We start from the raw sequence: 26,544 nt of genomic DNA on the forward strand, positions 1-26,544 counted from the left end.
CGGACGGGCAGGCGCGGGAGAAGTAAGAGCGGCGGCGGCGGCGGCGGGGGGAGCGGGGCGGCGGTGGCTGCGGGGCGGCTTTGTGCGGGGCGGGAGCGGGGCGCCTCCTTCTCCTCCGACCCGCCGCTCGGCTGTTGCAGGCTGGCGCTGTACGTCTACGAGTACCTGCTGCACGTCGGCGCCCAGAAGTCTGCGCAGACCTTCCTGTCCGAGGTGAGCCCCGCCGCCCCCCGCGCCCTTTGTGCGCCGCCGCACGCCCGCCCTCCATCTTGCGCGGGGCGGCGGCGGCGCCGGGGGGTCGCCGCTCGTGGGGGCCCACGCCCACCCGCGACCACCCCCCACCCGCACCGCTCCCCCTCCCGACCCACCCCCCCTCCGCCTTCCTCTCGCCCGCAGATCCGGTGGGAGAAGAACATCACGCTGGGCGAGCCCCCCGGCTTCCTGCACTCCTGGTGGTGGTAAGTGCGGGGGTGTCCCGTCGCGGGTGGGAGCAGCCCCCGGGGGCCAGGGGGGGTGCGGGGCCCCAGGGGGTGCAGCCCCGGCAGTGGCGTGAGTCAGCAGCGGCGGCGAGCCCCGAACCGCCCCGGCTCCCGCTCCCCGCGGGACGTCGAGGCGCGGCGGAGCCACCCCCGGCCCCGCGGGAGCGGCGGGCAGGGCTCCCGCTGGAGAGCTGCCGGGCCAGCCGCAGGCACCGGGCTGTGCCGGTGCCGCTGGGGCGCCCGGGGGAGCAGGGCTGGGCGGCTGCGGGGCTGGGAGAAGTCCCTCAAGTCCCACGTGGGTTATCCCTTCAAGGTGTTATCTCTTAAAGGCTACTTTTGATTCCTTAAGCACGCAGCATCCCGTGTCCCGACGGTCGGGTCTGAGCGGTGTGAAGCTGGGATGCACAGCTGGGATGCACAGCTGGATCCAGCTGAGGTCCCATCCCRGTCCTGGGCCCCGTGGGGTGGGAAGGCRCTCACCTGYACTGACCTGGGTGCCCRATCSCTGATGAGTAACTACTCCTTTTCCRTCTCTCCYCACCACGCAGCGTGTTTTGGGACCTGTACTGCGCAGCTCCCGAAAGGCGAGACACTTGTGAACATTCGAGTGAAGCCAAAGCCTTTCATGACTACGTGAGTAACAAGTTTCTAATCCTCGCGGTAATTACGGCGTTGGGGAGCTCCGGCGCACCGAGAGCCAACCTAACGTAAAGGACTGGCAAAAAGCGTGGGGTTTTTTTTAACCACCAATGTTCTGATTTGACTGAACAGTATTTCATAATGTTGCAATTATGTAAATGAGCTCAGATACTTATCTTAAGCACTTAAAGGCATTCGGGATACTGGTAGAATTAAGAAGTTTTGCATAGCAATGGACAACAAAGCGTTTGTAGAGGGTCGATGGTGAGATACTTCATGCTGAGGACACCGTTATGGTGAGATGCTTCATGCTGAGAACATCTCGCAGGGCGGGTGGGGGGTTGGATTTTGGTGGGGAGGAGAATGGGGATTCCCCAAACTGCTGGTGAATAGCCCAGTTAATATCTYCCTGCCTTTGGCAAGGCTGGGGGCTTTCTTGGTTTGCTGAGTCCTCCCTTGATCCCAGCAAGGGAGAGGTGTTGTGTTGTTGAAGCTGGRGTTGCAGACCCCTGTTGGTTGATGGTTGTGCGTCTTGGTTCTCCATGGTTTGGGTTGTTCTCTGCAGAAGTGATGGCACGAGCCAGGGATGGATGATACCTCTGGGGTGGGATGCTGGGACTGAGGCACCTCTCAAACAAACACATTTTGGCAAGGGTCATGGCATGCCYGCTCTGGTGGGTGACGGGTGGGCTGCCCACTCTTGTCCCGCACACGGTGCCCGCATCCGCAGCGTCGGGAGGAATTTGCATCAAAGGATTAGTCACCTGGCTGCGGGCTTGGACCCCAGTCAAGTGCGTTTAAACCTCGTGGCAGGAGCTGGTTTTGTCTGCTCCGGGGAGGCTATGGTATGGAAACCATTTTTCCTCCCTTCCCAAGTTTCTCGTTGTCTCGACATGCCTGGCTTGGGATGTGTGAGGGTTTGCTGGYGAGCAGCTCTGGGTGAGCATTTCGGGGACCTCCATGGTGCTCTCGTACCCTGGCAGTGGATGCAGCAGCCACCCTGGGGCACGGGCAGAGCCAGAGAGCCTTGGCTGGCTGCTGAGCTGCCTCTTGTCTCTTCCCACCCCGCTGGGTCATGGGAGAAGTGTGTCTGGGTGTTTGCTAGGTGGAGTTTGTCTGTCTGTCTGTCCTTCCATCCCCGTGGCCACTCTCTGCGTTGCTTGTTTTCTCTGGGTCGGATTAACATGGTGAACTCCTGAACCATGGGTCTAAGCTGGCAACCAGCAGCACACCTACCAGTTGTTGGCTTCTGCTTGCTTCCTGGATGTTTTGGGGCAAATTGTGGGCGTTTTGGGAGCCCAGATGGGACAGTGAGCTCATTGGAAGCAAGGCAAAGGTAGATCTTTGGGCAGCAGAGCCACAGGTGAAGATGGCATTAGCAGGCAAGACATGGTAATGCTCCATTCACAGCAGCCTCCTCATCGTGTCTGAGGATTTAGTGTATTTAGAGAAATTAATCTTTTTTTAGCTTGGTAATAATTCTAACAATAGGCCTGAGTGCATTAGATGATTCGCATAAACTTCTTTAATACACGTTGCTTTAAGCTTACAGTAAATAGACACAATCCTGATTGTTTTTAATTCTYGGTGTAATGCAGTTTTGTAACAGCCCCAAGTGCTTTACCTTTTGGGTAACTCCTAAGAAGATTTTCACTCCCCTGTGCCTTGGCCTGGTGACGCTGGGTTGGTTTCCCCAGGCATGTTTTGGCCCCAAGACAGGAGTTGTGCTTCTCTGTGGCGTGGCCAGTGGTGGATGCTCACGGTACAGTCCCTCTCTGAGGAGTGGTTTTCCCAGCACAGCGTGTACTTTACAGGGCGAGGGACCTACCTGGCCAAAACTTAAATATTGACCAAAGAACCCAACGATAACCGTGGGAGTTTGAATAGAGCCTTGTTTCTCTGCAGCTTCCGGGGCAGGCTGCCGGTACTGGTGAGCGCAGTGGGCAGTATCAGGCACCAAATCCAGCGACCCATAAATGGTACATGGCAGCTAAAATGGGATATGAGCCCTAAATGGGGCTGGATCAGTGAGTCATGAATTGCTTCATGTGGTGGTTGTGGTAAAAAATATCCCGATCTAAGTCTTAGCCCAGRTTGGTAGAGCATTGTGTCTACACTTGGCCAACGATGGGCAAACYGTGTGTGTTCTGCTTGGTGTTTGTCCAAAATACGGTGTGTGTTTACCCAGAGACTGTGCTGCTGTAAGGACAGAACGAGGGGATGCTTTGGGAACCGTTTGGGGCTTGGCATGTTACCTTCCCAGAGCCAGCCCCGAGGGGTTCTTGCCTGGGTGACCCATCTTTGGGAGGGGGGAGCAGTGCTCCTCGTTAGTGGGGTGCTAACRGAGGGATTTGCGTGCTGTGTCATTTCCACTTCACCTTCCAGCATAACTGTATGAAAACTATCAGGAGAACCAGGACAAATTGCCAATTTCCCCCTCCAGATTTGAATATTTAAGTCTTTAGTTAGAATGTAAAGTAAGGAGAAATCCCACCGCTCCTCTTAAGGGGACCCTTGAAAACYGTGGGCTCTTGTGAGCGCTTGGGAATATTGCTTTTTACTTTTCCCCTGAGGATCTTCCAACAAGCTGGGACAAAAGCCTGCTGGGATTTTGTAGAAAGGAGCTTGTTGGGGGAAGAGTGATGGGAGCGAGGATTCACCTGGCACAGGCAGGAGGAATGCTTCTCTATCCTTCCATCTCTGGCAGGGCTGAGTGTCTCTTCACACAACTATCGAGTTGTGTTGGTTGGAAGCTTGTCAGTCATCCTCTTCCACTTGTACCCAAARAGTTTATCCAAGGTAACAACCCCACGAGCACCCACCAACTCCAAAAACAACATGTGGCCATGGGTTTAGGCTCCCCCAAGCCCCACGGCGAGCATGCCAGCGCTCCGGCACGCTCCTGGAGCCGGCGAGCTTGCAATGGGATCGCTCGTCATGACAGGGGATTTCAGCCGCCGCCTTATCTGGGAATTGGCCGATGGCTGGTCGCAGTTGAGCATTTCAACGCCGTGAAAGCCAATACAATTTGAGTTAGCGGTGATGACTGCCAGTTTAAATACCGCAGTGAATTTCTGTCAAAGAGCTAATACACAGAAAGGGGAATTGCAGAAAACTTGATCACCAGAACCACTTCAGTCGATTTTGGCCTCGAGCTACAGAAAATGAACTTAAATCTAGTTGACTGTTGCTACATACTTTTTTTGTGGTGTTGCTCTGCYTGCACAGCCAGCTCATGTCAACATGCAGGAGAAAAAACTTGRGGTAGTCTTCAGCTGATGAAGACTTTGACTTCATCATTCCCTTCCCCTGTTCCCCCCAGTTTCCTCTTTCGAAGGACCTGCTCTTGGGAGCATTTGAAATGCTGTTTCCTTTGCAGCASAAGATCTGCAGAACTGTGGCTTCAACTTGCCATTAACGCAAAGCATTGATTTATTTGTTTTTAACTTCGGAAAGCTGCTGCAGTTCTTTGTAACTTGGGTCTGCAAGGATTCTCTGCAGCAGCAGGGCTGGTTTTGYTGCTGGAAATGTGGTGGTTGGTCTGGGAAGAGATGGTGTCTTTGGGGCTCCTGTCCTCCCATCTTGGTTGGGGACAACCAAGGCTCTTCCTTTTTCCCTTAGACTGAGGTCTCAGGGATTTCTGAAGCTCATGGGAAGGGATGRATGGGTGAATGGAGTGAGTATTCAGGCTTGCAGCAGTTGATGTGCACAGCTGCTCACTGGGAACAGTTTTGGTGAAGCCCAGGAGTCTAGAAGGGCTGTGGCTTGCTGGCAGATTGGACTGGGGGATGTCCTAGAGATGGTTCTTTTCTGCTGGATCTGCCCATTGCACCCCATCCACGTGTGGGGTAGGCACCCAACATCACTGCCTGGGTGTTCTTGGGCTGCAGGGGAGCATTTCCTTTTGCACCTTCTGCTCCCCAAGGTCTGTATGGCCACCTCATGACCACTGAGATGGCTTTATGGGTCCCACGGGAAGGGTTTGATGTGGCTGTCTCCTCTCCCATGCCATGCTCTCTTCCCTTTCCACGATTGGTGAAGGTTTAAGACCTTGCATGAGGCAGCCATGGCTGTGAGGGTGGGACCAGCAGGTGTGAGAATGTTGATCCATGAGTAGATGATCCACCAGAGCTTCTCCTGTTGTGTGCAGCCAGTGTATTGAAAACGTGTTGTATGGGAGAGGAGATGTTTTTGGGGCAGGTTTAGCACAGCRCAGGGTCTGGGGTTGGGAACAGCTTTGTGTGGTCCCTGTGAGCCCCCACAGGCATTGCCTGAGCCCTGGGCACRGGGCTCAGCCCTGTTTCCACTCAGGACTGCGCTCCGTCTGGGCTCCATCCAGCTCYGCTCTGCAGGGACAGGGTTCCCTGGTAGGTAACCGGAGAGAGGAGTTTCCTTCAGGAGTGGCAGCCTGCCAGGAGCAGCTGCAGAACTCCACATCACTTTAAAAAAAATTGCAGCAAAAATAAATAAATCCAGATATTCCCTCTCCTGGCAGCTCTAGGCTCGGCCTTCCCTCCCAGTTCAGGGTACTGGYGAGCCTGGGTGTGCTTTTAAAGCCTGCTCTTGCTGGAGTGCCWTGCAAAGATGGATTCGTTTATTATTATATTTTAAACAACATTGGCTGTCACGATGGAGCAACCTCTGCTGCCACACTTCCTGCTGCCCAGCAGCAGGWCCAGGGCATTTCAGAGCAGCACCTTTCCACGGGTGATGCCCGTGGAGAAGGCTCCATTGTGAAACCGGAGGTCAGAGCCCAGAGCTTATGTCTTAGTCTTTGACTGGGGAGCCTAAATATTTATCCTGTTCTGTCCCTAATGAAAACAAATTGTCAACAGTTGTTCAGTAACTGACTAAATTAAAATCTGTAATTAGTCAATTAGATTAAAGAGTTGGCACAACCTGATTGTATCATGCTGGTTAGGTTATTAAGAGAAAGGGTGTGATTTTTAATTACTGAATGCTAATTTTGACGGTTTCAAATAGAAACAGACGTTTCCCCCCTCCACCCCACCCCGAGTGCCTCTGCAAAAGTAAGGCAGGGGATGGATTTTTATATCAACAAATGGTGCGAAGATGCAAAGTTTCTCTGGCTCCAGTCCGGAAAGGGGTTCTCCAAAAAAGCCGRGAGTGGGACGGGAGGAGAGGAAGGATTGAAGAATGAGGAACTGAGGATGGGAGGGCAGGTGGGGATTTTGTGCTGCAGATGGGGGCCCCCCATGCCCAGTGGGGTGCTGGGGTGGGTGTCTGGCCACTGCCCATGGCACTGCCACTCCGCTGCCCCATGTCCCCTCCCGGTGCGTGCGGGTCAGCGTGCCTTTGCCTGCTTGCAGCACTGAGCCAGACCGGTGCATTTTTTATTTTTTCCCTGGGGTGTTTTGTTTTTTTTTTTTATATACTACCTTTTTAATCCCCCTCCCCTGGCACTCACAGCCTGCAGCGGGGAGGAGGAGGAGGAGGAGGAGGAAGGCCTTGCTTGGTGGCGAGCGCGGCAGCCCAGCGCCATCCCATTGTTTGCCCCGGCGGCCACGTGGGCGAGCGCGGTGAGGCCGGCGAGGGGACCCGGCTGCGGGGGGAGAGCCTGCCCCCGGCAGATGCTGGGCTCCGGGCGAGCACAAAGCTCRCAGCCCTGCCCTCCCCGCCGGCCGGGGGTCCCTTGGCAGGAACAAAGAGGGCGAGGGGCCGTGCCGTGCCGTGCCGTGCCGGGGAAGCCGTGGCCGGCACGGGCGCTCCTGTCCGGCAGCGGGCAGCGAGCGGGGAGGTGTTAGGTCAGCACGCTGTGCGTTGGGTACGAGTGAGATTTTCCTGTTCTCCTGATCATTTCCTTCCTTACCTTGGAAACTTGGATTTTCTCCTACCTTTTGTTCCCTATTTTTTTCTCTCGCAAAGCTGTCCCTGGTTCTATTGGAAACAGCTGCGGTGGCGAGCGGGCGGGGGGCTCGGGCTGTTCCTCCTCTCTTGCAGCTCACGGACCCCGCAGCAAAGCTGGCACACYGAAATGGCACCCGGCTGTGCCAAGCCCTGGCTGCTGGGGGGTGCTTGGGGGGAGCCACTGCAGCCGTGTTTGTTCCTGGTTTTCCTCAGGAACAGAGGGGATGGCAGAGTCCAGCGCCCGGAGCACCGTGTGTCCATCCTGGATCTGACCTGCCCTGCCCACGGGGCCACAGAATGGGTTGAGTCCTCAGGAGGATCACACATCTGCCTTGCCAGCATCCCACTCGTGGGTCAGGGAGGCWCCCTGGCTTGTGCTGAGGCTTCTGCTCAGCCCACGAGCACATTCCTCCTTCTTTCCCAGCATCTTCTCCCTCCGAATATTCACCCTGCAGATCCCTGGCAGTATACCCCGGGGCTGGGGTCACAGTGCTTTCCTTCAGGCTAGCAGGGAGCAAAAATGTCTCTTTGCAAGTAAACAAATAACCTCTGCCTCAGTTTGGGGTTTAGCTTTATTTTTCTTCTCTCAAAACTCCTGGTCTTGGCCACAAGTGCCAGGAGCTGAGTTGAAAGCCACAGCTGTGCAGTCAAAGCTGGGATGTCCTAAATGTGGGGTGGCTTCTGGGTGCTGCTTCCCTCGCGTGATGGGACCCCGCTGCTCAGCCACCCCCCCAGTGCCACCTCCCTTCTGTCATTCTCAGTGGTGACACCAGTCTCCTGTGCCAGCCAGGGCAAGAGGGGCACAGGGGGGGCTTGGGTGAGATTTGGGTATGGATGGGGCACAGCTCTGTGTGGTAAGACCASCTTTTCTTTTGTTTTGGGGTTGTGTGTTTAATGTTTTTTTTTATATATATAAGAGGAGACATGCTTGTTCTCCTGCCTGAGCTTAATGCTGCGTGCCTGGTGACTGTTAGTACCAAAATTAAGCAGAAAAAAAAAATTACGTGTATACCAGTTATGTCAGTGGAATATGCAGAATTAAGATGCAAATATGGACAGAGGAGCACGTGCCTGTATATTTGGGGTGTGGGACAGAGCAATACTTTGTGCCTGGCCATCCAATRCCTTCCCACTTGCCTTACTCTCCCTCCTCCATGGCTACTGCCACCACGACCAGTGGTTTTTAGCAAGGTGATTCCCAGCTCAGTGCTCCCCGGGCAGGGTGGGAGGCTGTGGGGTCCATCTGTCCGTCCGTGTGCGAAGCTGCGCCTGCTGCCGTAAGATAAAGTCCAAAGGAAGACCTCTGGCTGTGTCTTAAGCTAACATTTTCTTTTTAATTTTTTTTTTCCTTAATGTTTCTGCATCAACCCTTGAACATTTGATCTGGTGCCTCTCCTCCTGGGGTGCGGCAGCTTTCTGTAGTGAAAATGAGCTCTCACCACCCCTCCTGCCTGCCTCAAACAGGGTCTGGGCTGGGGGGGTTCCTTCCCATTTTCTCTGGATTTGGGCCGTTTTTTTACAATCTCGAGGCTGAGCTCACACCTGTAATTGGAATTTTTTGGCTACAGACTGAAGCAGGGGATGCATTGCAGCAGCTCTGACTTGCTGGTGAGCACATCCTGCCCAACAGGGCTSGGGTGCTGGCATCCCGTGGCATTCCTAGCAGATAAAACAGCCCACAGCCAGACCCTCCTACGTGACATGGATTTCCTTCTGTGCCACCCTCCTGCCCAGCTCCCACCCCAGTGGCTGCCATAGTACCTGTGTCACCTGGTGCCCACCATGGCTGCCTGGCTGGCGTCTCCTTCCTTCCAGAACAGCCTTGCTCCAAGGGTGTCCCAAGCCTTGGCTTTGTTTATTCACCCATTTCTGGCAACTGTAAGGTGGGAAATGTCCCTCTGTCACCCCKTGGGCAGCTGGCAGTGCCCAGCTGTGTCCCCAGGCAGGTGGGTGGCTGCTTCCTGCCCAGGCAGCGTTTTGTAGCTCAGCCTCTGGGCCTGAGAGCAGTTGGGAGGTTGGTTGTTTACGTTGAGTTTTTTGCCTTTTTTTTTCTTTTTTTTTTTTCTAAGTGAAAAAAGGCAGGGCACACTGAGGAAGGGGGCAGGGCGCTTCCTTGGTTTGGGGTGGGCAGATAAGGGTTCTGTGTCACGCCTGGCTCCTCTGCCCTGCCAGAACCCCACAGAGCCTTCTCCTTGCCCTCCTCTGCCTGGCCATCMCTGGGTGCTCATCCTGTTTTTTGGGGGAAGCCCCATTGGGATAAGACAGCCTGTGGTGCAGAAGCTCCTTGAAYCCCTACAATCTCCATGCCCAGGAGTGATGCTCACACCAGGAGGAGAAAGAGGGAGAATTGCTTCTCTCCCCTCTGCTCCTTTCTGCCGGAGAGCTGTGCAGCTGGTGGGGTGTAAATCACACCCATCCTCCCAGTGCCCATCTGCCAGCAGGATGGTGGAGGGGTCATGGCTSGTGGCAGCTTGGGGTGACTCTCCATCACAGTGTCACCTCCTGTGTGACTCTGGGAGAGTGCCTGCTGTTCCCTGAGGAACAGCACCTTGGTCTGCCTCTTGGTACTGGAAACACTTGAGGTGCTGGAGTCTCTCTGTGCAAGGTGTGAAGCAGGAGGTGGGTCTGCTTTGGGGCTGGGACAGCCACTCTTTGAAATGCTTGGTCTCCTCATGGGGCTCTTGGCAGGGATGTGCTTTGTGGGAGATGGGCACTCACAAGGAAGCAAAMGCTGCTCCACGTTGCTCCTTTAGCCCAGCTCAAGCGCAGTTTTCCATGGAAACCCCAATCCAGATGGTTTCATTTTATCCTGGCTRTTACAGCACCAATAACACCCAGGTGCTTCACACCTTTGCCAGTCTCCTCTGGGGAGAAAGCCCAGGCTGAAGCTCCCAGGGCTCATTTCATTGTTAGAAGCAGATTTACTTGCTTGTCCCGGAGCCCTTCAGGGTGTTGTGGCTCGTCCTGACAGCTTGTCCGTCCTTACCTGCAGTCATCAAGGAGTTTTCAACATGACTTACATAAAGCCTTTGTACTTGGATTGCTCCACCGTGCWGCACAATGGCTTCTTTGTCATCCTGCCAGCTAATTAATTTTAACTTTTACCGTTGCTCCGGCGCGGTGCATTGTCCGCCTGGTCCATTTGAAGCTTCCCCCCTCAACCTTAAGTGTTTTCCAAGCAGTTTGACTTGTTGCTGCTGAACGCTGGAGAAACCTGCTGGGCCCCTCTGGTGCTCTTCTTCTGGAGAAGGAGTTGCCCTCACACCGCTGCTGGAGCCGTTGCTGGTGGAGGAAAAGCCATTAGGAGGCTCAGGTTTTCTCCAGTGGCTTGTTTCTCCTGGCTGGCATCTGAAGGTCTCCACAGAGAACATCTTCTGATGAAAATAACAGGCTCAGGCTCTCTGGCTGGTGATTGGCACCGCGAGGATCTCGCAGCTGGAGGTGAAAGCCTTGGCTGTGTCTTCAGGATAAAAAATCCTCGTGCTTGGAGCTGTCTGTGCATGGGGTTGTGACAATGGTTATTTCTGGAAGGTTGGGCTCTGTGTGCTGGAAACTCAGTGGTGTCCTCTTCCCATCCTGGGAGCRAACATCTCCAGCACAGCACCCCTGGTGCAGCCAGGGTACCCCGGTACCTCCAGSGTGTTCACAGGGGAGCTGAGCATCTCCCCAGGGCTGCCTGGAGAGGGACCAGGAGGGATGTCAGCCCTTGGGGTGGGATGAGCCAAGGCATTGTCTTTCCTGGGTGGGAGGGATGGAGTAGCCACATGCATAAACATCAGCTGAACRTGGGGTTTGTGTGAGCCCTGGAGCTCCCCTGTGCTCGGGATGGGGATGGTGGAGGGTCAGGGAATATGGAATTGCTGCCTTTGTGTTTAATCTGGTTATAAGGATGGCTGTTAGAGATARTGAATTTTGCCTGTCCCCACCGTTGTAATACAAGAACCCAACTGTCTTTCAACACCRCGAAGGTCACTCCTCTTTATTTCTGGTTGTAAATATTGCTGGTTACAGATGTTTGGGGTTGACGGACATGGCTAATTAAGTTTCTCCTGTCAGCTGATTGGCAGGGCGCAGGGGTGCTGGCATAGGGCTGAGGTCAGAGGGCAGGATCACAGCCAGGCAGCAATGCCAGCAGCGCCTTGGTAAGAGCAAAACTGGCTTTGCACTGAGCTTTGCCCTTCTCTTTATTATGAATTTGGAACAGGCTGGTGGGAAGAAGRCAGCTTTTGGGAGCAAGTTTCCATTTTGCTGCTCTCATTTGAGGGGAATTCAGCTGGAATTGTCACTCCTGCTGTCCCCTGCCTGACCTGAGGGTGGGAAGAAGGGTGCAAAAACCCTTCTCATTTTTGCCATCGAGTATCTTCTGCACCAGCAGAGGCTTTTTCTTTCCCAGAGAGACGTTAACATGGAAATGATGATGTGCTGGCTGGCAGAGCCAATACCCCGGGCTGAATTAGCCCCAGGAGAGGCTGGGGGCCCCATTTTTTGGGGCATGGGACCGGTTGCTTCCTGATGCTCGCCCCGTCCGCGTGCGCCTGGAACGCAGCACGTGCTGCCGCCCTCCCCAGCTCCCCCCGCGCGCCTGATTTATGCCGCTCCACATTTTCTCCTCCTTTCCATGCCTCTTTCTCCTCTCCTTCTTTTTTTTTTTTTTTTTTTTTTTTTTTCTTTTTTTTTCTTTTTTTTTTTTTTTTTTTTTTTTTTTTTTTTTTTTTTTTTCCCCTTATTGCTTGCAGGCCTCCCTGTTAACCCAGCGAGCTGCAAGATTTAGGACTCCCTGCTTGGTGTGCATTCAGAACGGGGTTTTATGCTCTCAGAGGAGGGTACCACGGTCCCCATCACCCCACTGGGACATCATCCCTGCATGTAGGAGGGGCTGTTTTTATTATTTTATGGCCGCAGAGCACAGGTCATGTGTGTTCCCCGTTTTGGATGCTCCTGGCCGTGGTTTGCAGCAGAAGTGGCGGGGTGGCCGCGGGTGCCCATCGCCTCCATCCCGACGTCGCTGTGCCGGCCATCTGTCCCCTCCCGAGCGGCGCCGGGCTGCCGGCTGCTTGCCGAGGCATCAGGGCTTGCCCGGCGTCTGCGAGGCCACCGGAGGAAAAAAAAAAAGGAAAAGGAAAAAAAGTTCCATTTTTGCTTTGTTTTGCCTCGCATTTCATATGCATAACATGGCTTTTTGTTGCCCTTTTTTTTGGGGTGGGGGCGTTTGGCTTTTTTGGTTTTTTTTCACTCCCCTGCTGCCGTGCGAGGCGCATCCAAAGTTTGCTGGGTCTTGCGTGCGTGTGCGGATGCCGAATAATTTTATTAGCTGCCTGGAAGGGAGCCAGCGCGGCGTGCACCGCACAGGAGGTGGCTGCTGGGGTGCCCTCCCTTTGCTTCCCCTTCCCAGCTGCCCCCTCTTTGCCTCTGCTGGTCTCCTGTGGCTTGCATCATCGGCGTTATCCCTTCGTTTTATTTTTATATATATTTCTAAGAGGGTTTTTTGTTGGGGCTTTTTTTTTTTTTTGTTCCTTAAAGGGTTAAAACCGATGGGGAAGTTCAGCTAGCACTTGCAAGATATGGTTGCCTTAGCAACAGGCCTCCTAATCTGGTAGGTGACCTGAGAGACTGTGGAAGATGCAGGGGTTGGTTTGGCATTTCATTATTTCATGAGGCTGCGGCTCTCCAGCTGGTTCCCTTCCCAGCGCCGCCACCGCCGCTGCTCCCCCCGCTGCCGCCCCCGGCATTCCTTGGCAAAGCCCCGTGGTCCCCTCCCTGGGCGCTGGTGGGTCCTGGGAGCTCTTGTTTGGGAAGGGGGAGAGGGCTTCCCACAGCCCAGGTGATGATTATTCAACTTTGGGATTGTGAAGATGGTTTCCTGCCTTGCCGTTCTTCCTTTGAAAGGATTTGCCACGGTGGCCTGGGGAAATAATCCGCGTGGCCCCAGAGCTAAAGGTGTGCTCGTTGGTGCTTCCAGACCCTGTGTTTTGGGGTCTCTGGTGCTCCAAGCGGTGGGGCTCTAGTAGCAAACAGATGGGGTACGAACAGGGAAGCATAGAGGTTGGAAAAGCTGATGGAGTTGAGATGCAGCATCCAGGCAGCATTTTGGGGGAGGTTGGTGGGCTCAGGAGGAGTGTGGCYRCATTATTCCAGCTGCTCTGAGCTCRCKGGGTGAGGTGGCACAACCAGCACATGCCCATGGGTGGATGAACCAAGAGCTGGGTGTTTCGGTGCCGCAGCCATGGCCACCTTATGTTTTTTTCTTGGAAACATCCTCCAGTCAGCATTTCCCAGTGCTGTCCCTTTTCCCTTGCTGCAGTGACCACCCCATGCAAAGAATTGGTGGCCATYCGCTCACCCACTCAAGAAACTGCATCACAAAACTTCCCTGCCAMATATTTGGCCTCACTAAACCTCTGCACCATCAGATTGGAGCTCAAAGTTCTGCCTGCATGGTCCCGCATGGTTTTTGAATGGGTGTTGGTCACACCCAACAGCGCCTGCACAGAACTGTTGCATCCCAGTCCAAATGGTCACTGAGCTCTTTGCCAGGATGGCCAAACCTGGGATGTGCCCAAACCTGGGATGTTTTCCCCTTCGCTGGATGCTAAGTGGTTATGGAGTATGGCACTGCCCTTGGCACCAGCCTGGGCAAGGAGACCCTGAGGAAAGGAAGGTGCCTAAAGGGCTAAGACCAAGCTCCCTCTGGGTACCAGTGGAATAAAAGGGCCAAGACAGTGCCAGGGGCATCCCATTCCCGCAGATCCCAGCGTGCAGACCTCTTTTGTTTTTCCCCCTCCCACTACTCTCCRGCGTCGGTGGCAGCTGCCTGCGGACGCCGGGGAGAGCCGCCTTTGTTTACCCGCCTCTCCGGCAGAGCGAGCGCGGGGATGCTCTTGGATCGAGGTGCTGATCTGTCATCTCCAGGTTTTTATGCATCCCCAGACAAGAAATCAGCGGTGCAAAGCGCAGACTTTTTGTTACTTATCGCCGAGCTCTGTGCAGAGCGCGGCTGCTGAAAGCAATCTGGTGTCTGCGATGCSCAGATTTATGGTTTCCCAGCCTCGTTTGAGGTGTTGGCTTCCGCTGGGAAGTAGAAAACCTGGTTTGAGCCGTCGGAGTAGGATGAGAGGAGCGTGGCGTGTAGTGACACCGGACCCCAGGTCTGATCCCCAAGCTGGCAAATGGCCCCAGAGCCTGTCATCACCCCGGGTGGGACAGCATCTCCCCTGCTCCATCTTATCTGGTGGAGACAGCAGGACCAACGTCCCAGGGAGCTGAAACAGCTCAGCTTTCTCTCCGGGTCTTCTCCACTCAGGGCTGGAGTGGCAGAGGCAAAGGCTGGAGGGAGGCAAAGGGAGGAAATCCAGGCGAGCCAGCAGAATCCCTAGAAAGCCCTTTTTTTTGATCGCTTCATCCCTTATTTTTCCCCCGTCTCTGCTTTGTGAGGCTTTCCAGGATTTGTCCCTCTCGGCGGGGATTTCGGGCGGTCAGCCGGGTCCCCAGGCACGGACAGACGGACAGGCTGCCAATCAGCCAGCACACACCGTCCGTGCACGGAGCACCAYGCACTGCTGCCAGGGGCTCCTGGGGATCGAGCACAGGATTATCCGTGGGGTTATTTTTTTTATTTTTTTAAACAAAATCAAAATTCCCAGGGAAAATATATATTAAAAAAATAAAAAAAAAAAGCCGTCTCCCCCCCCTCCCCGCCTCCGCCCTGCTGAGAAGCAGCTCTGCGATGGCGGCTGGAAAGCGAAGCCGTAAGTGTTGCGCGTGCCATCTGCTCCGCTTGGATCGCGGGAGCGGCTGGAGCCGGCGCAGCCTCGCGGGAAAGGGGGGGCAGCGCTTTGCAGGGGTAAAGATAGGGTCCCCCTGCCCCGTGTTCCTCCCATTTGGGGTCCCCTGGCTCGGTTCGAAGCCCACACTGGCATGCTTGACCCCCAGCTCGAGCCACTTGGAGGTGTCCCATGAACGCAGGTCCCCAGGAGGATACTCAGCCTCTCCCTCTGCGGGTCATCCCCAGGATGAAGATGGTCGTGGGTTGGGATGAGTTTTGTGCAAGGGAATGGGCTGGTTTTGGTGGGRTTTAGGATCTGCAGCTCTGCTGGCTGCCTGAGTTGGAAGCGTGTGCTGGCGTAGGGTGCATCTCGTGGGGACCCGGGGTGTTCGCAGTCGTGAGAGCAGCTCAGCAGGATACATCTGGTTCTCCCAAGAGGGATACCAAAGAAAAACTCCTTCCCCAATAAGGAAAAAGGATAGGCTGTGTCTAAAACAGAAAGAAATGTGTCTATTTGTGGGTTTGCTATGGGTGCATCTCTGGGTTCCCACACAACCTCCTCTCCAGCTCTTCACCTGGAGCCACCAGAGCAGTTGTGTTTCTTTCTGCTTTACCTGTTTTTACAAAGGTGGTATTCTTTTGAGACTTCCCAGTGGGTCAAGCCAACAGACAGAGGTGGGATGAAGAGGGAAGCTAGGCTTCCTCCCTCCAAAGGCAGCTGTGCCTGGGGCTCATGCTGGGCTGAGGGTGGTTGGCTTGTTTAGGGGGTTGCCAAGMGATGAATATTCCCAGAATGTGTGATGCTCAGCCTGGGGATCAGTTTTGACTTCAAGGACAGCAAATGTAGAGCCCTGAGCTACCCACCTTGGCCTGGCTCCAGCACCAGCAGTTTTGGTCTGTGGATGTTTGTCACCTGTGGTGTATGTATGGGGTTTATATATGAATGGGGTTTCATCCCAACCAGGAAATGGAAATCAGCACCGCCCCTCTTGCTCACACCTCTGCCCCAGTGGGATGGGGAGGAGAATGGAGGGGGGGGGGGGAAAGAAGTAAAACCCATTGGTTGAGATTAGAACAGTGTAATAATTTAAATAAAATATAATAACAGGATTGAAAAAGGAGATGACGGATAAAAGTAAAATCTGAGAAAGATAAATGATGCACTCTATAATTCCTCACCACCCACTGACAAATGCCCAGCCTGTCCCCAAGCAGCAATTGTGCTTCCTGGCCAACTCCCCCCAGTTTTTCTAGTGGACATGCCATTCTGTGGTGTGGAATATCCCTTTGGCCGGTCTGTGTCAGCTCTCCTGGCCATTCTCCCTCCTGCTTTCTTGTGCACCTCCTCACTGGCAGAACATGGGAAGCTGAAAAGTCCTTGACTTGGAGTAAGCACTACTTAGCAACAGCAAAAACACCAGTGTGTTATCAACGTTGTTCTCATACTGAATCCATAACACAGCGCTGTACCAGCCACTAGGAGGAAAATTAACTCTATCCCAGCCAAATCCAAGGCAATCTCATATTTTTTTTTTTTTTTATATTAGAGGAGGTTTGCTTGCAGAGCTTGGGGACTTGGAGAGGATGCCTGGTGTTTTCCTCCCCCCACCTTCCTGTGCAAATGCAGTTGCTCCTCTTCTCCTGCTGTTAGAAAAGGCAGCGGTGGTGTGAGTGGGTTGAGCCTGTGCGAAAGGAATAATGCTCTCCAAACAAAACCAGAGGGCTTGTGAAGAGAAATGGGAAGCTGAAGGAGGGCAGAAATGTCTGGGGATGGTGCCTGAGGAGGGGGCTGCAGAAGGCTTTTGGTCTTGCTGGGTTTGGGACAGAGTGGAGGGATCCCAGATCAGTGTTCTTCCAGCTGGTGACCCTGGTCAGACCTTCACAGGGATTTCTGGGTTTTTGTCACTCCTCAGCTGGAGAAGGGAAAGAAAATACCCCAAAAGGCCCATGGGTCAGATAAGGACAGGGAGACATCACTCACCAGCTACCATCATGGGCAAAGCTGACTCAACTTGGGGAAAAATTAATTTATTGCCAATCAAATCRGAAAAGGATAATGAGAAATACAAACTAAACCCTAAACCCTTCCCGTACCCTCTCTGCTTTCCAGGCCCAACATCACTCCTGGTTTTCTCTCTCTCCTTCCTGTCAGCAGCAGAGAGGAACAGGGAATGGGGGCTGTGGTCAGTTTATCACAGTTGTCTCTACTGTGCCTTCCTTCTCAGGGGAAAAGCTTCTCCCACTCCTCCCCTACTCCAGCATGGGGTTCCTCCCACAGGAGACAGTCCTCCACAAAATTCTCCAACATGGGTCGTTTCCCCAGGTTCTGGTTCTTCACAAACTGCTCCAGTGTGGGTCCTTTCCATGAATCACATCCTCCTTTGGGCATCCCCCTGCTCCAGCGTGGGGTTCCCCATGGGCTGCAGGTGGATCTCAGCTCCACCATGGGCAGCAGAGGAATCTCTGCTCCAGGAGGAACACCTCCTTCCCCACTGACCTTGGGGTCTGCAGGGTTGCTGCTTTCATGTTCTCACTCCTCTCTYCCCTGACTGCAGTTGCTCCTGCACAATAACTTTCCCCCCTTCTTAAATACATTATCCCAGAGCCCAGTACGCTGCAAGTAGCTCCAAGTGCTGCACTTTCGGTGGCTACCCCTGAGCCCAGCGTTCAGAAATTCATTAATTGGGCTGGAACAATTATTTTTGGCTTTTGCAGAGGGAAAGGCTATAAATAATCACCCCGCGAGCTTGTGCGGTGACTTTGCAGCCTCTGTTGGGGGGGGTTGTGTTGGGGTTTTTTTTTTTTTGTTGTTTTTTTTCTTCCCTTGCTGCCGTCCGACTGGCTTTTTCTTGGCGGCCGAGAGTGGGAGACTTTATCTGCAGAAAATGCCATTTGAGTTGATTAAAGAAAGTCCTGCCATTGGCCCGAACCGCCAAACTTTCTGCAGAAACGGTTGTGCTTTCTGAGAAACCGCCCCGGGTGCAGCGGGGTGGGGACAGGGAAGATGACAGGGGGACAGGAGGACAAGGGGGGCAGGAGGACAGCGGGACAGGAGGACAGGGGGACAGGAGGAAGGCTTCCCCAGGCTCAGGGAAGGGAAACAAAGCAGAGGACAAAGGATGATGGGGGGAATCTCACCCAGTTGGGGTCACACCGAGGAGGGCTCGCCAGGCAGAGGGGTGGTGGTGGTGGGTGTGCTTTGTGCTTCCACTGCTGCCCCAGCAGCAGCTTGCACAGCCCTCACACTGCTTTTGATCCTTTTGGAGCCAAGTTTCAGCCAGAGACTGACCCAGAGGTGAAATCCTCTGCATCCCAGCACCCATCCCTCCAGCTCGCCCACCCAATACTCTTGGGAGTCAAACCACAACAGCCTTAGCAGAAGCAAACAGCATCTACTACACCTTCTTTTGTAAGCCCTCTGTCGCATCTAAAATAAATTTGCATGTAAATTGACAGGCTGATTTTAATGTCTCCTGGCTGTAGAGCACTGAAGGCCCAGGCTTCCCTCGTGGGTGGCATCATCCCTGCTCTTTTTGGTGGCACAGAGCCATTCCAGGGTGGAGGTGGGAGAAGCATGGGGTGACTGCTTGCAGGGAAGCAGAAACGTAGTGTTTCCTGTTCTTTTAAATAAAACAGATTATTGAAAGGATTGAGACTTACTGACAGGCTGGTGGCTGGGAATGGCCAGCACAGGAGGACACCAAGACAGGCTTTGCTGTAGGGGTGCTGCTCGGTGCCAGGCTGCTCAACATCCAGGGCCCACGCAATGCCCTGGCTTTGCAGGAGCACATCCCACATCTCTCTCCTTGCCTGATGGCAATTAAAAAACATCCCCACCCTAAGTACAGATTCCCAGAGACAACAGCTAACAGGCACTGATGTCTTGGAGAGTTGTCACTTTGGTTAGTGCACCCCTTGGTACCTGGATTTGGGGAGCACTGCTGGAGCTGGAGCTGGTGTGAGGATCTGTTGGGAGCATTTCGGGAAAGGCTGCCGGGAGCAGAGCATCTCCCGAGCAGTCTCGCCGTGGCAGCTTTCCTTCGTCATCCATTATTTATTTGATCCTCTGCAAAACAAATTCGCTCCTCGGCACTGATTCTGATGACGGTGCTCATTTTACAAAAGAGGTAAAAGGAGCTGGTTTTGTTCCCGGTCTGAAAGACTTGAACAAAAAAAAGGTGTTTCCTGACGCCTTCTCTCCTGTATCAGTGAGATAAATCTGCAGAGTTTTGGAGTGGCGATGGAAATTTTGGAATCTTAAGTAGTGGAACGCCGAGCAACGCTTTCTCTGTTGATCCCCATCTTCCTTGGGCCTCCGAGGGTGTTTGCTGTGGCAGGATCAGGGGGCACCAAGATGCTCAGCTCACCTCGTAGCTCCCAGCTGAAAGTTTCTCCAGGGTATGGCTGTGTGTCCAAGGAAAAAGAGGCTTCACGAGTGCATCTCTTTCCCGTGTGCGCTGTTGGAGGGCAGCTCTGCTTTATGGGTGCACAGAAAAGTGTGTGCTTGGGGCTTGGAGCCAGTTTCAGAGGGTTTTTGGGGATGTCCTCGGTCACACCAGTGGTCAAGCCAGCTCCACTTGTGTTGCACCAAACAGAGCTGGAGYGGTGGGCCGGGAAGTTTGGAGGGAGGAGACGGCGCGTCGGAGGCGCGTTCGTCAGGATGGAAATAACTGTCAGCCCCATTCAATCTGTCGCCTCTTTCCCGGGGGACAATTGCAAAACAGGATTACTGGTACTTAAAAATTCATAGAAAACGTTTCTTATCACAACGTCATAATTGTTATGACTCAGAAGAGTAGAATTGCCATTTTCCTGTGCCTTTTCTCCCCCCCCCCCTCGTTTTTGTTGCGTACCGAGTCCCTTTGCTGCAGCTGCGGGATTGTCGGGAAGGGGGGGGTAAAAAAAAAAAAAAAAAAGGAAAAAAACAAACCAGGGCGATGCTTTATTTTATGCTAACTGCTGCATTTGACTTGAAAATGATGTCCCACTGGGTCTCGTGGTCAGCGTATTACGGCGTGATGGATGGCTGTCAGAGCGGCGGTGGCTGGCAGATTGCGATGGGTGGAGGAGAACAGATGCCCGGTGACTTCAGGGGCTTTAGCAGAGCCCAGGACTGAAGAGTGGAAAACAAAAGCAGATGGGAGAGCTCTGCTTGGGCTAACTATTCTTCTCCAGCCACGTGTCGGGGAGGGGAGCTCGTGGGGCGGCCGTGTCCCTTCTGTGCTGTCCCTCCGTGGTGAGCCCGGCCAAGCCGTGGGTGAACCCCACTTGACCCGAGGCCTGAGCCTACGTGCAGACCATCACTGCACATCTSCAAAGGGCAACCTTTTAGCCCCGTGAAAGAGCAGCTCGCGCTCCAGTTGATGGTTCTTGTTAACCCTTGGCCCTGCTGATGGATCCGAGGCCAGGCCCGGGCAGGCTCCGGGGGTTGCCCTTTGGGAGGGCGTCTGCCGGCGTGTTTTGTGCTCTGCGTGGTGTTTGTCTTTGGAGTTGGGCAGAACCCCGGGAATTGGAGCRGTGCCGGTGCAAGGAGGAGAGTGAGCTATTTTTTACGAGAGGCTGTTGTGAATAAAACCACTTGCAGGTGCTGCTCTGCCACCCCTCATCTGCTTCCTGTCCTGCCTCTCCTGCAATCTTGCCTACACTTTCTRCCCCTTCAGAGGGTTTAGAAAAGATCCTGCCTTGCCCCATTTTACTTCTCACATCTGTGTTTCCTCATCTTTTACCTCTTCACTTTCTTCCTACCTCTCCGGTCCATCCAAACTTGGGCAGGTGGCTGCTTGCCTTCCCAGCTGGCATTTGCTGGGGATTGCAGGGTTAATGGTGAAATTAAATTTCACTGCTGTTCTTAAATTAATTGAATCATCAGCGTGGGTAACGGGAAACAGTGGTATCATAATGTATTTGATATGGGTCTTTAAGTCAGCATTTGCTGTGAGATCTGGAGCACTAGATCTTGGTGGAGGCGATGGCTAACTGATATATTGCAGTTATGGCCACAGTACAAAGRCTCCTGCTATGTCTTAAAATGTTCAGGTCACGAGGTTGAGCTGGTTTATGATATGGCTGTTTCCATGCACGCTTCCCACGGTGCTCCTCGATCATACTGGGAAAAACCCTGCAGTTGGCAGGAGCCAGSGGTGCTCCCGGCTTGTGTCTATAAAGATGCCCTTTTGGGTGACAGAGCAGCATTGGGGTTTTGCTCCCATTACTCTGAAAAGTTTTTTCTGCTGGAGGAAGCAGACACAGGGGAAAATATCCATTTTCCTTGAAGAAAACAGTGCAAAGGCTTTTACTGATTTGCAGCATCATCTGGCCTTTTCTTGGTGGCCCTGGGGTGGCTTCAGGATCTGCCTAGGAGAGAGGACATCCAGGCTCAGGGCCAGCATTCTCCCATGATGTCCCCTTATGCAGGACATTGGATGGGCTCCTCTTTCTTTGTCCTTTACCTGGTCCAGCATGGTGGGACTGCATCCCAGAGTAGTGGGTTTCCATCCCAGCAGTGGTGGATGGTGGCACACCCCTTCCCCAGTGCTAACAGAGGGCTGGTGTTAATTGAAAAGTGGAARAAAGTAAAGTTTTAGTRTATGTGTTGTGGAGCTGCTTGCAGSTTTCCACCCATGAGGGGTTCCTGCAGGGTGAGAGGAAATGACCTCAAGTTGCACCAGGGGAGGTTTAGGTTGGGTATTAGGAAAAATTTCCTCACTGAAAGGCTGCACAGGGCWGTGATGGAGTCACCATCCCTGGAGGGGTTTAAAAGCCGTGTCGATGTGGCCCTTGGGGATGTGGTTTAGTGGTGGGCTTGGCGRWGCTGGGGGAACRGGGACTYGATGTTCTTAGAGGTCTTTTCTGACATAAATGATTCCATGATTCCCCCTCGTCAGCAACTTCCTCCGGAGATCACAATTGTATAGATGACCCCGGAGTGCACCTACGGCCACGTCAGCAGCACTGCCTCCCRCAGCCAAAATCTCAAGGCTGCTTAACCAACTGAAACCTCTCAGAAGCTGCCTTGATACAAATATTGATCTCTGCATTTAACTCTGCTTTGCCCGGTTGATACTGCCCAGGCTGGTGGTGTGGGGGATGAGCAGGCTACGAGACCCACAGCTGGAATTTGGAGCAGGGTTTGGTGGAACACCCAAAAATCTCAGTGCTGGAGAGCCTGTTCTAGTGCACCAGTTTAGATTTTGTGTGAAGACTTGCTTATTATTTCTGCTAGTTATGTCTCTAATGAGGTGAGACGTGCCATATGTTGTCCGTGGGGAGGGAGCGCCGCAGGTGGGGTGGGGACTGTCCTGGTGAGGAGCTGCTGCACACAAGAGCCCCGAATTGCCTCAAATTCAGGCGGGGTGAACCAGGGTTCCAGCTGATCCGGCTGTGCCATGGGCATTGCTGCCATGTCACGTCTTGGAGCCATCTACAAACTGGCAGCACCTTCTTGCTCTTCATCCACTGTCACATTCCCCAGCTCTCATCACTTCTATCCTTCCAGTCCTTCTTCCGTCTTCTTACCCACAACAGGTTTTTTCTTCAAAATAAAATGATTTTGGGGTCAGACCCAACCATGCAGCTCCTCTGCCTGCTCACAGGAGTAGCGGCTCAGCCYGGGTTGCTCTCCAAGCAGAAGTTTGAAACTAAACCGTAGCACAGTAAAGAAATATTTATTGGTGAGTCCTGAACTTAATTTGAGCAGGGCTCTGCTGTTTAAACAATTGTTGGAGCCATAAACCAGAAGCCCTTAATTATGGCTAATTATTTTCTGTGATGAATCTATATGGGAGCTCCTCTGAAATGCACCGGTTGCGTGTTCAGGCATCATCCAGCCTGGATGTCCCTAATAAAATCAATTTACAGGCAGAAGGGTTGCCTCTCAGGCAGGAGCCTGCAAAGCCAGGGCAGGGTGCAGGGGCCTGGAGCTTCGCTGGGCAGGCGGCTGGGGACCTGGGGGCAGGCAAGAGCAAGACAGGAGCTCTTTAGGACATGGACTTTAAACTCTCTGGCATTTGGGGTTTGTTTAAAAACCAGCTAGGTAAATATTTGTGAAGCGGTTGGGATCCGGCTGCGGGGTCAGGCGCTGTGTGCAGCCCTGCGGGCTGCTCTGGCCTCCTGTGGATCCTGTCATTGGCACAGCAGGAGCAGTGTCCATCCTCAGCCCTGCCRGGGAGATGGTGGAGGCAAAGCAGGGCATTTGGCATCATCACTTGGGCCTGGTTTCTCCAGCGTTTGGGGTAAAAATGGGCACTTAGAGGTGTCTCTCCTGGTGTGATGCTTCAGTGGTTGCTTGCTAGGACAGATTTCCTAGCAAGGCTTTGCTGTGTGTCCCTTCAGTGCCATCCAGGCTCCTTTTTGGGGCTTGGTRGTGCCTTTTCCTGATGAACCTGGAGCTCCTGCCCTGTGCATCCCTGCAGAAGAGAGGCTGGGGCGGGTAGGACCTGTGGGGTCATAAAGGAGGGTGGCACAGTAAGGATAGCGTGGCATGGGTGGCATAATGAGGATGGCATGATAAGGATGGCACATTGAGGATGGCAGGGCAAGGATGGCAGGGCAAGGATGGCACATTGAGGATGGCAGGGCTAGGATGGCAGGGCAAGGATGGCAAATTGAGGATGGCAGGGCAAGGATGGCACATCCAGGATGGCAGAGCAAGGATGGCAGGGCAGGAGGATGGCAGGGCAAGGATGGCACGGAAAGGGTGGCAGGGCAAGGATGGCAGAGCAGGACAAGGATGGCAGGGCAGGGATGGCACATTGAGGATGGCAGGACAAGGATGGCACACGGAGGATGGCAGGGCAGAAGGACAGCATGACAAGGATGGCAGGGCAGGGATGGCAGGGTGGGAGGATGTCACAGCAGGGATGGCAGGGCAGGAGGATGGCAGGGCACGCTGCGGCGCYGGGGGAGCGGTCCAGGCTGCCTGTACACAGCAGCTGTCAGCGCTGCTGCCTTCACCCGCCCAGCCCCAGCCTCTTCCTCGTGGCACAGATGGTTTTAACACTTTCCTGGGCCTTTTTTTCTATAATTAACTCTTGTTTGCAAGTGGGAAGACACTTCTTTTCCTTTTGGCAGAGCCATCCAACTCTCCTCGGCGGTGTGCTTTTTTAAAGCCATCGTGTATCTATCCCCCAACTGCAGTCTGTTGTTTTTACCAGGCTCTTTTAAGGCACTGGGCTGCCCCCCCTTTTTCTCCCCCCCTTGCTCTTGCCCGGAGGTAAAATCCGCAGGGATTGCAGGCGGAGGAGGCCCCAGCCAGCTCCGGCAGGGGAGTTAACGAATCCGGCCAAGGCGATACAAAAGCCGGTGCCCGGGGAGGGGGGATGATGGAGGGGCCCCTTCCCTGCACCAGGAGCCTTTGAACCCCCCTGCTCCCAGCTTTGTGCGGCTTAGCAGGGTGCTGCCTGCACAAAGGCCCCTCGTCCCTCCTGTCATTGCCATGCTGCAGCTGGGAAGGGTTTTCCCAGGAGAGGTTACTGCCCACAGAAAGCCTGCTGGGTGCTGGGGCTGCTGTTCTGGGTGCCCCATCCCACCGGGACAAACCCCAAAGAGCCCTGGAGCTTTGCCAGCACTGGGGAATCTGTGGGCAGGGGAGGGGGGATTTTCTCCACCCTGTACTGAGACCTGGAAAAATCTTAACTATATTATTGTGAACCATCCTCTGCATTTTGGGGTCTGCCTGTGGCTCATTGTGGGGTTTGGGGGTGTTCTGTTCCCAGGAAGGTGAGAGCCAGCAGCTCTCCAAGCTGGAAGGTTTTGGGATGCTCAKTTTTGGGGAGCGAGGAGGGTCAGCATGATAAGCTGGTGCTTGCAGGAAGGTTATTGTGGAGAGGAGGATGCTGTGGGGTCTGTGCCAGTGGTGTTAATCCAGCCACCCATGCCTGGGTTTGTRTCGGGGCGCTGTAGGAGCAGCTCTGACTGTGGGGAGGGAAAGAGCTGCTCTTACCTATGGACATCCAATGGTGGCTGTGAAAAAAACAAAAGAGAAGAAGCCTGTCAGGAAGTTTCCTCCAGCAATTCATGGCTGTAGCCACCATGGCAGTGCTCTCTGCACTGTCCATCCTGGTCCATGCCCTGAACTCCTCTCACCAGCTCTGTAGCCAGGTTTTCCCAGCCCTGCCAGTCTAAACAAGATCTTGCAGTGATGCTCTGTGCTCTCACTTCACTCCCTCCCCCTCTCTGCTGTCTGAAAGCCTGGGGCTCTTTTTTTTTTTTTTTTTTCCCCCTTCCTTGCTTTCCAGACTTTAAGTTTTCCTGCCTCACGTACCAGTTTATTGCTGGGTCAGGGGGCAGGGGTTTGCACGCTGGTTTTATAGGGTCCCTCCAGAGCGGGCTTCAAAAAGCTCCCAGTTCATAAATGGGGGGTTTGTATTAACTGCTGTGTTTTGACAGGGAGAGGTGCTCTTAGAAGAGAAATAATTAAWGTTTTKTAAGCTTCAAGGGTCACGTGGCTCRGAGTTRCATCTAACCAAACCTCTCTGTGCRAAAAGCAGTGRTTATTTAAAAAAAWTCGTATTTTTATCAGAAATCTTCCCCTGTCCCAATGAGCACCTTGCCAGTTGTGCAACCCCTGGGGAGCTTTTCCATGGGCAAATCCTGCAGCTCAGCCGTGCCTGGATCACCAGTGCCAGCAACACCAAAGCAATGCAGAGAGCTGGTGTTAAGGTAAATAAAATGTGGGGCCACTTCAGGGCAGCGCTTCCGATGCCCAGGTGAAGGCAGAAGGAGGAAGAAGAACAGGAGGCGAGGTGGTTTGGTGAATTCCCTCTTCTCCTCCAGAACACCCTGAAATGGTTAAAATGCCTCTTCCCATTCACCCTCCCCCTCCCAAGAAATCCCAGCCTACCAGGGGAGATCTGCGCCCCCTCCAAGCTAGCTTAGCCCCTGGCTTTTTTTGGCAGTGGAGAAAGCCACCAGTTCTTGGGAACAACGCTGAATTACACAGTGGCTTACGTCAGATTTACTCCTCCTGTCCTTTGCTCTAGCTGCTCTATTAATTTTGAAATGCCTGGAGCAATTATCAGACCTGGGAAACACTATTTTTGGGGGGCAGCACCCACAAATAACTGCARTAAACCCTACTGTTGAGAAAGGGGAGGGAACACCAGTGATGGGGCTGTGCTTGCCTGGATTTCAAGTGTTTTAATGTGAATTTTCATTAGAAACCGTGTGTGTGCAGTGATTGGGGGATCTCTTGGGGGTCTGGAGGGGGGATCACACCCTTTCCTCACCCAGACACCACTTTTGAGGTCCAGAGCATTACTCGCAGGGCACAGAGGGTGCGAAGGGGCAGCCTGGGAGCAGGTTTGGGATGTGAGGACTCCATATGGCTGGAAGGGATTAGCCTGGAGGATTAGATGAGTGGAGAGGAGGGGAAAGTTGCTGCAATCCCCGCTCCCCAAAAATCCTCATCTCTGACCCCTGGCAGATGCRCCAGGATGATTTCTGGGGACGACCAGCCCTGCTTTGGGTTTGTGTGCACCCCGGGAGCCGCAGCTCGGTGTCGGTGCTGCCGGGGTGAGGCGATGCCCAGGGCTGGGCTGGGGTCCTGTGCTGGCAGGTGGTGAGGAAAGCTGGGATTTTCCTCCTGTAGCAGCCTCACACCCACATGTTGCACCTTCCCTTCCRCTCGATGTGTTCCCAACCTGAGCTGTTTGCTCATGCCTTCAGCTTGCCTGGGAAGAGTATCAACAATGCTGGGACAAAGGTGCTCCCCAGGGACAGCTGGGGTTGGAGTGCAGCGCTTGGGAATTCACATGTGTTGCCACCTTGGTGGCTGTCTTCTGCTCAGGATGGGTCACC

General features: G+C 53.9%; 1 protein-coding gene across 1 annotated transcript in view; it reads left to right on the top strand.

Moving 5' to 3' along the window:
• Nucleotides 1-2: 2 nt before the first annotated feature.
• SSBP3 (single stranded DNA binding protein 3) overlaps nt 3-26,544 on the top strand; it is a gene marked incomplete at its 5' end in the record, with an annotated part of 53,501 nt that continues 26,959 nt past the window's right edge. Inside the window, 4 exons of the mRNA XM_057366975.1 lie at nt 3-22; nt 141-213; nt 397-458; nt 1,028-1,112. Coding sequence (XP_057222958.1) covers nt 3-22; nt 141-213; nt 397-458; nt 1,028-1,112 — 240 coding nt within the window. The remainder of the gene's footprint in view (nt 23-140; nt 214-396; nt 459-1,027; nt 1,113-26,544) is intronic.

This window comes from Malurus melanocephalus, unplaced genomic scaffold, assembly GCF_030028575.1.
Source record: "Malurus melanocephalus ecotype Western Australia unplaced genomic scaffold, MMel_1.1 scaffold_74, whole genome shotgun sequence".
NCBI classification, from domain to species: domain Eukaryota; kingdom Metazoa; phylum Chordata; class Aves; order Passeriformes; family Maluridae; genus Malurus; species Malurus melanocephalus.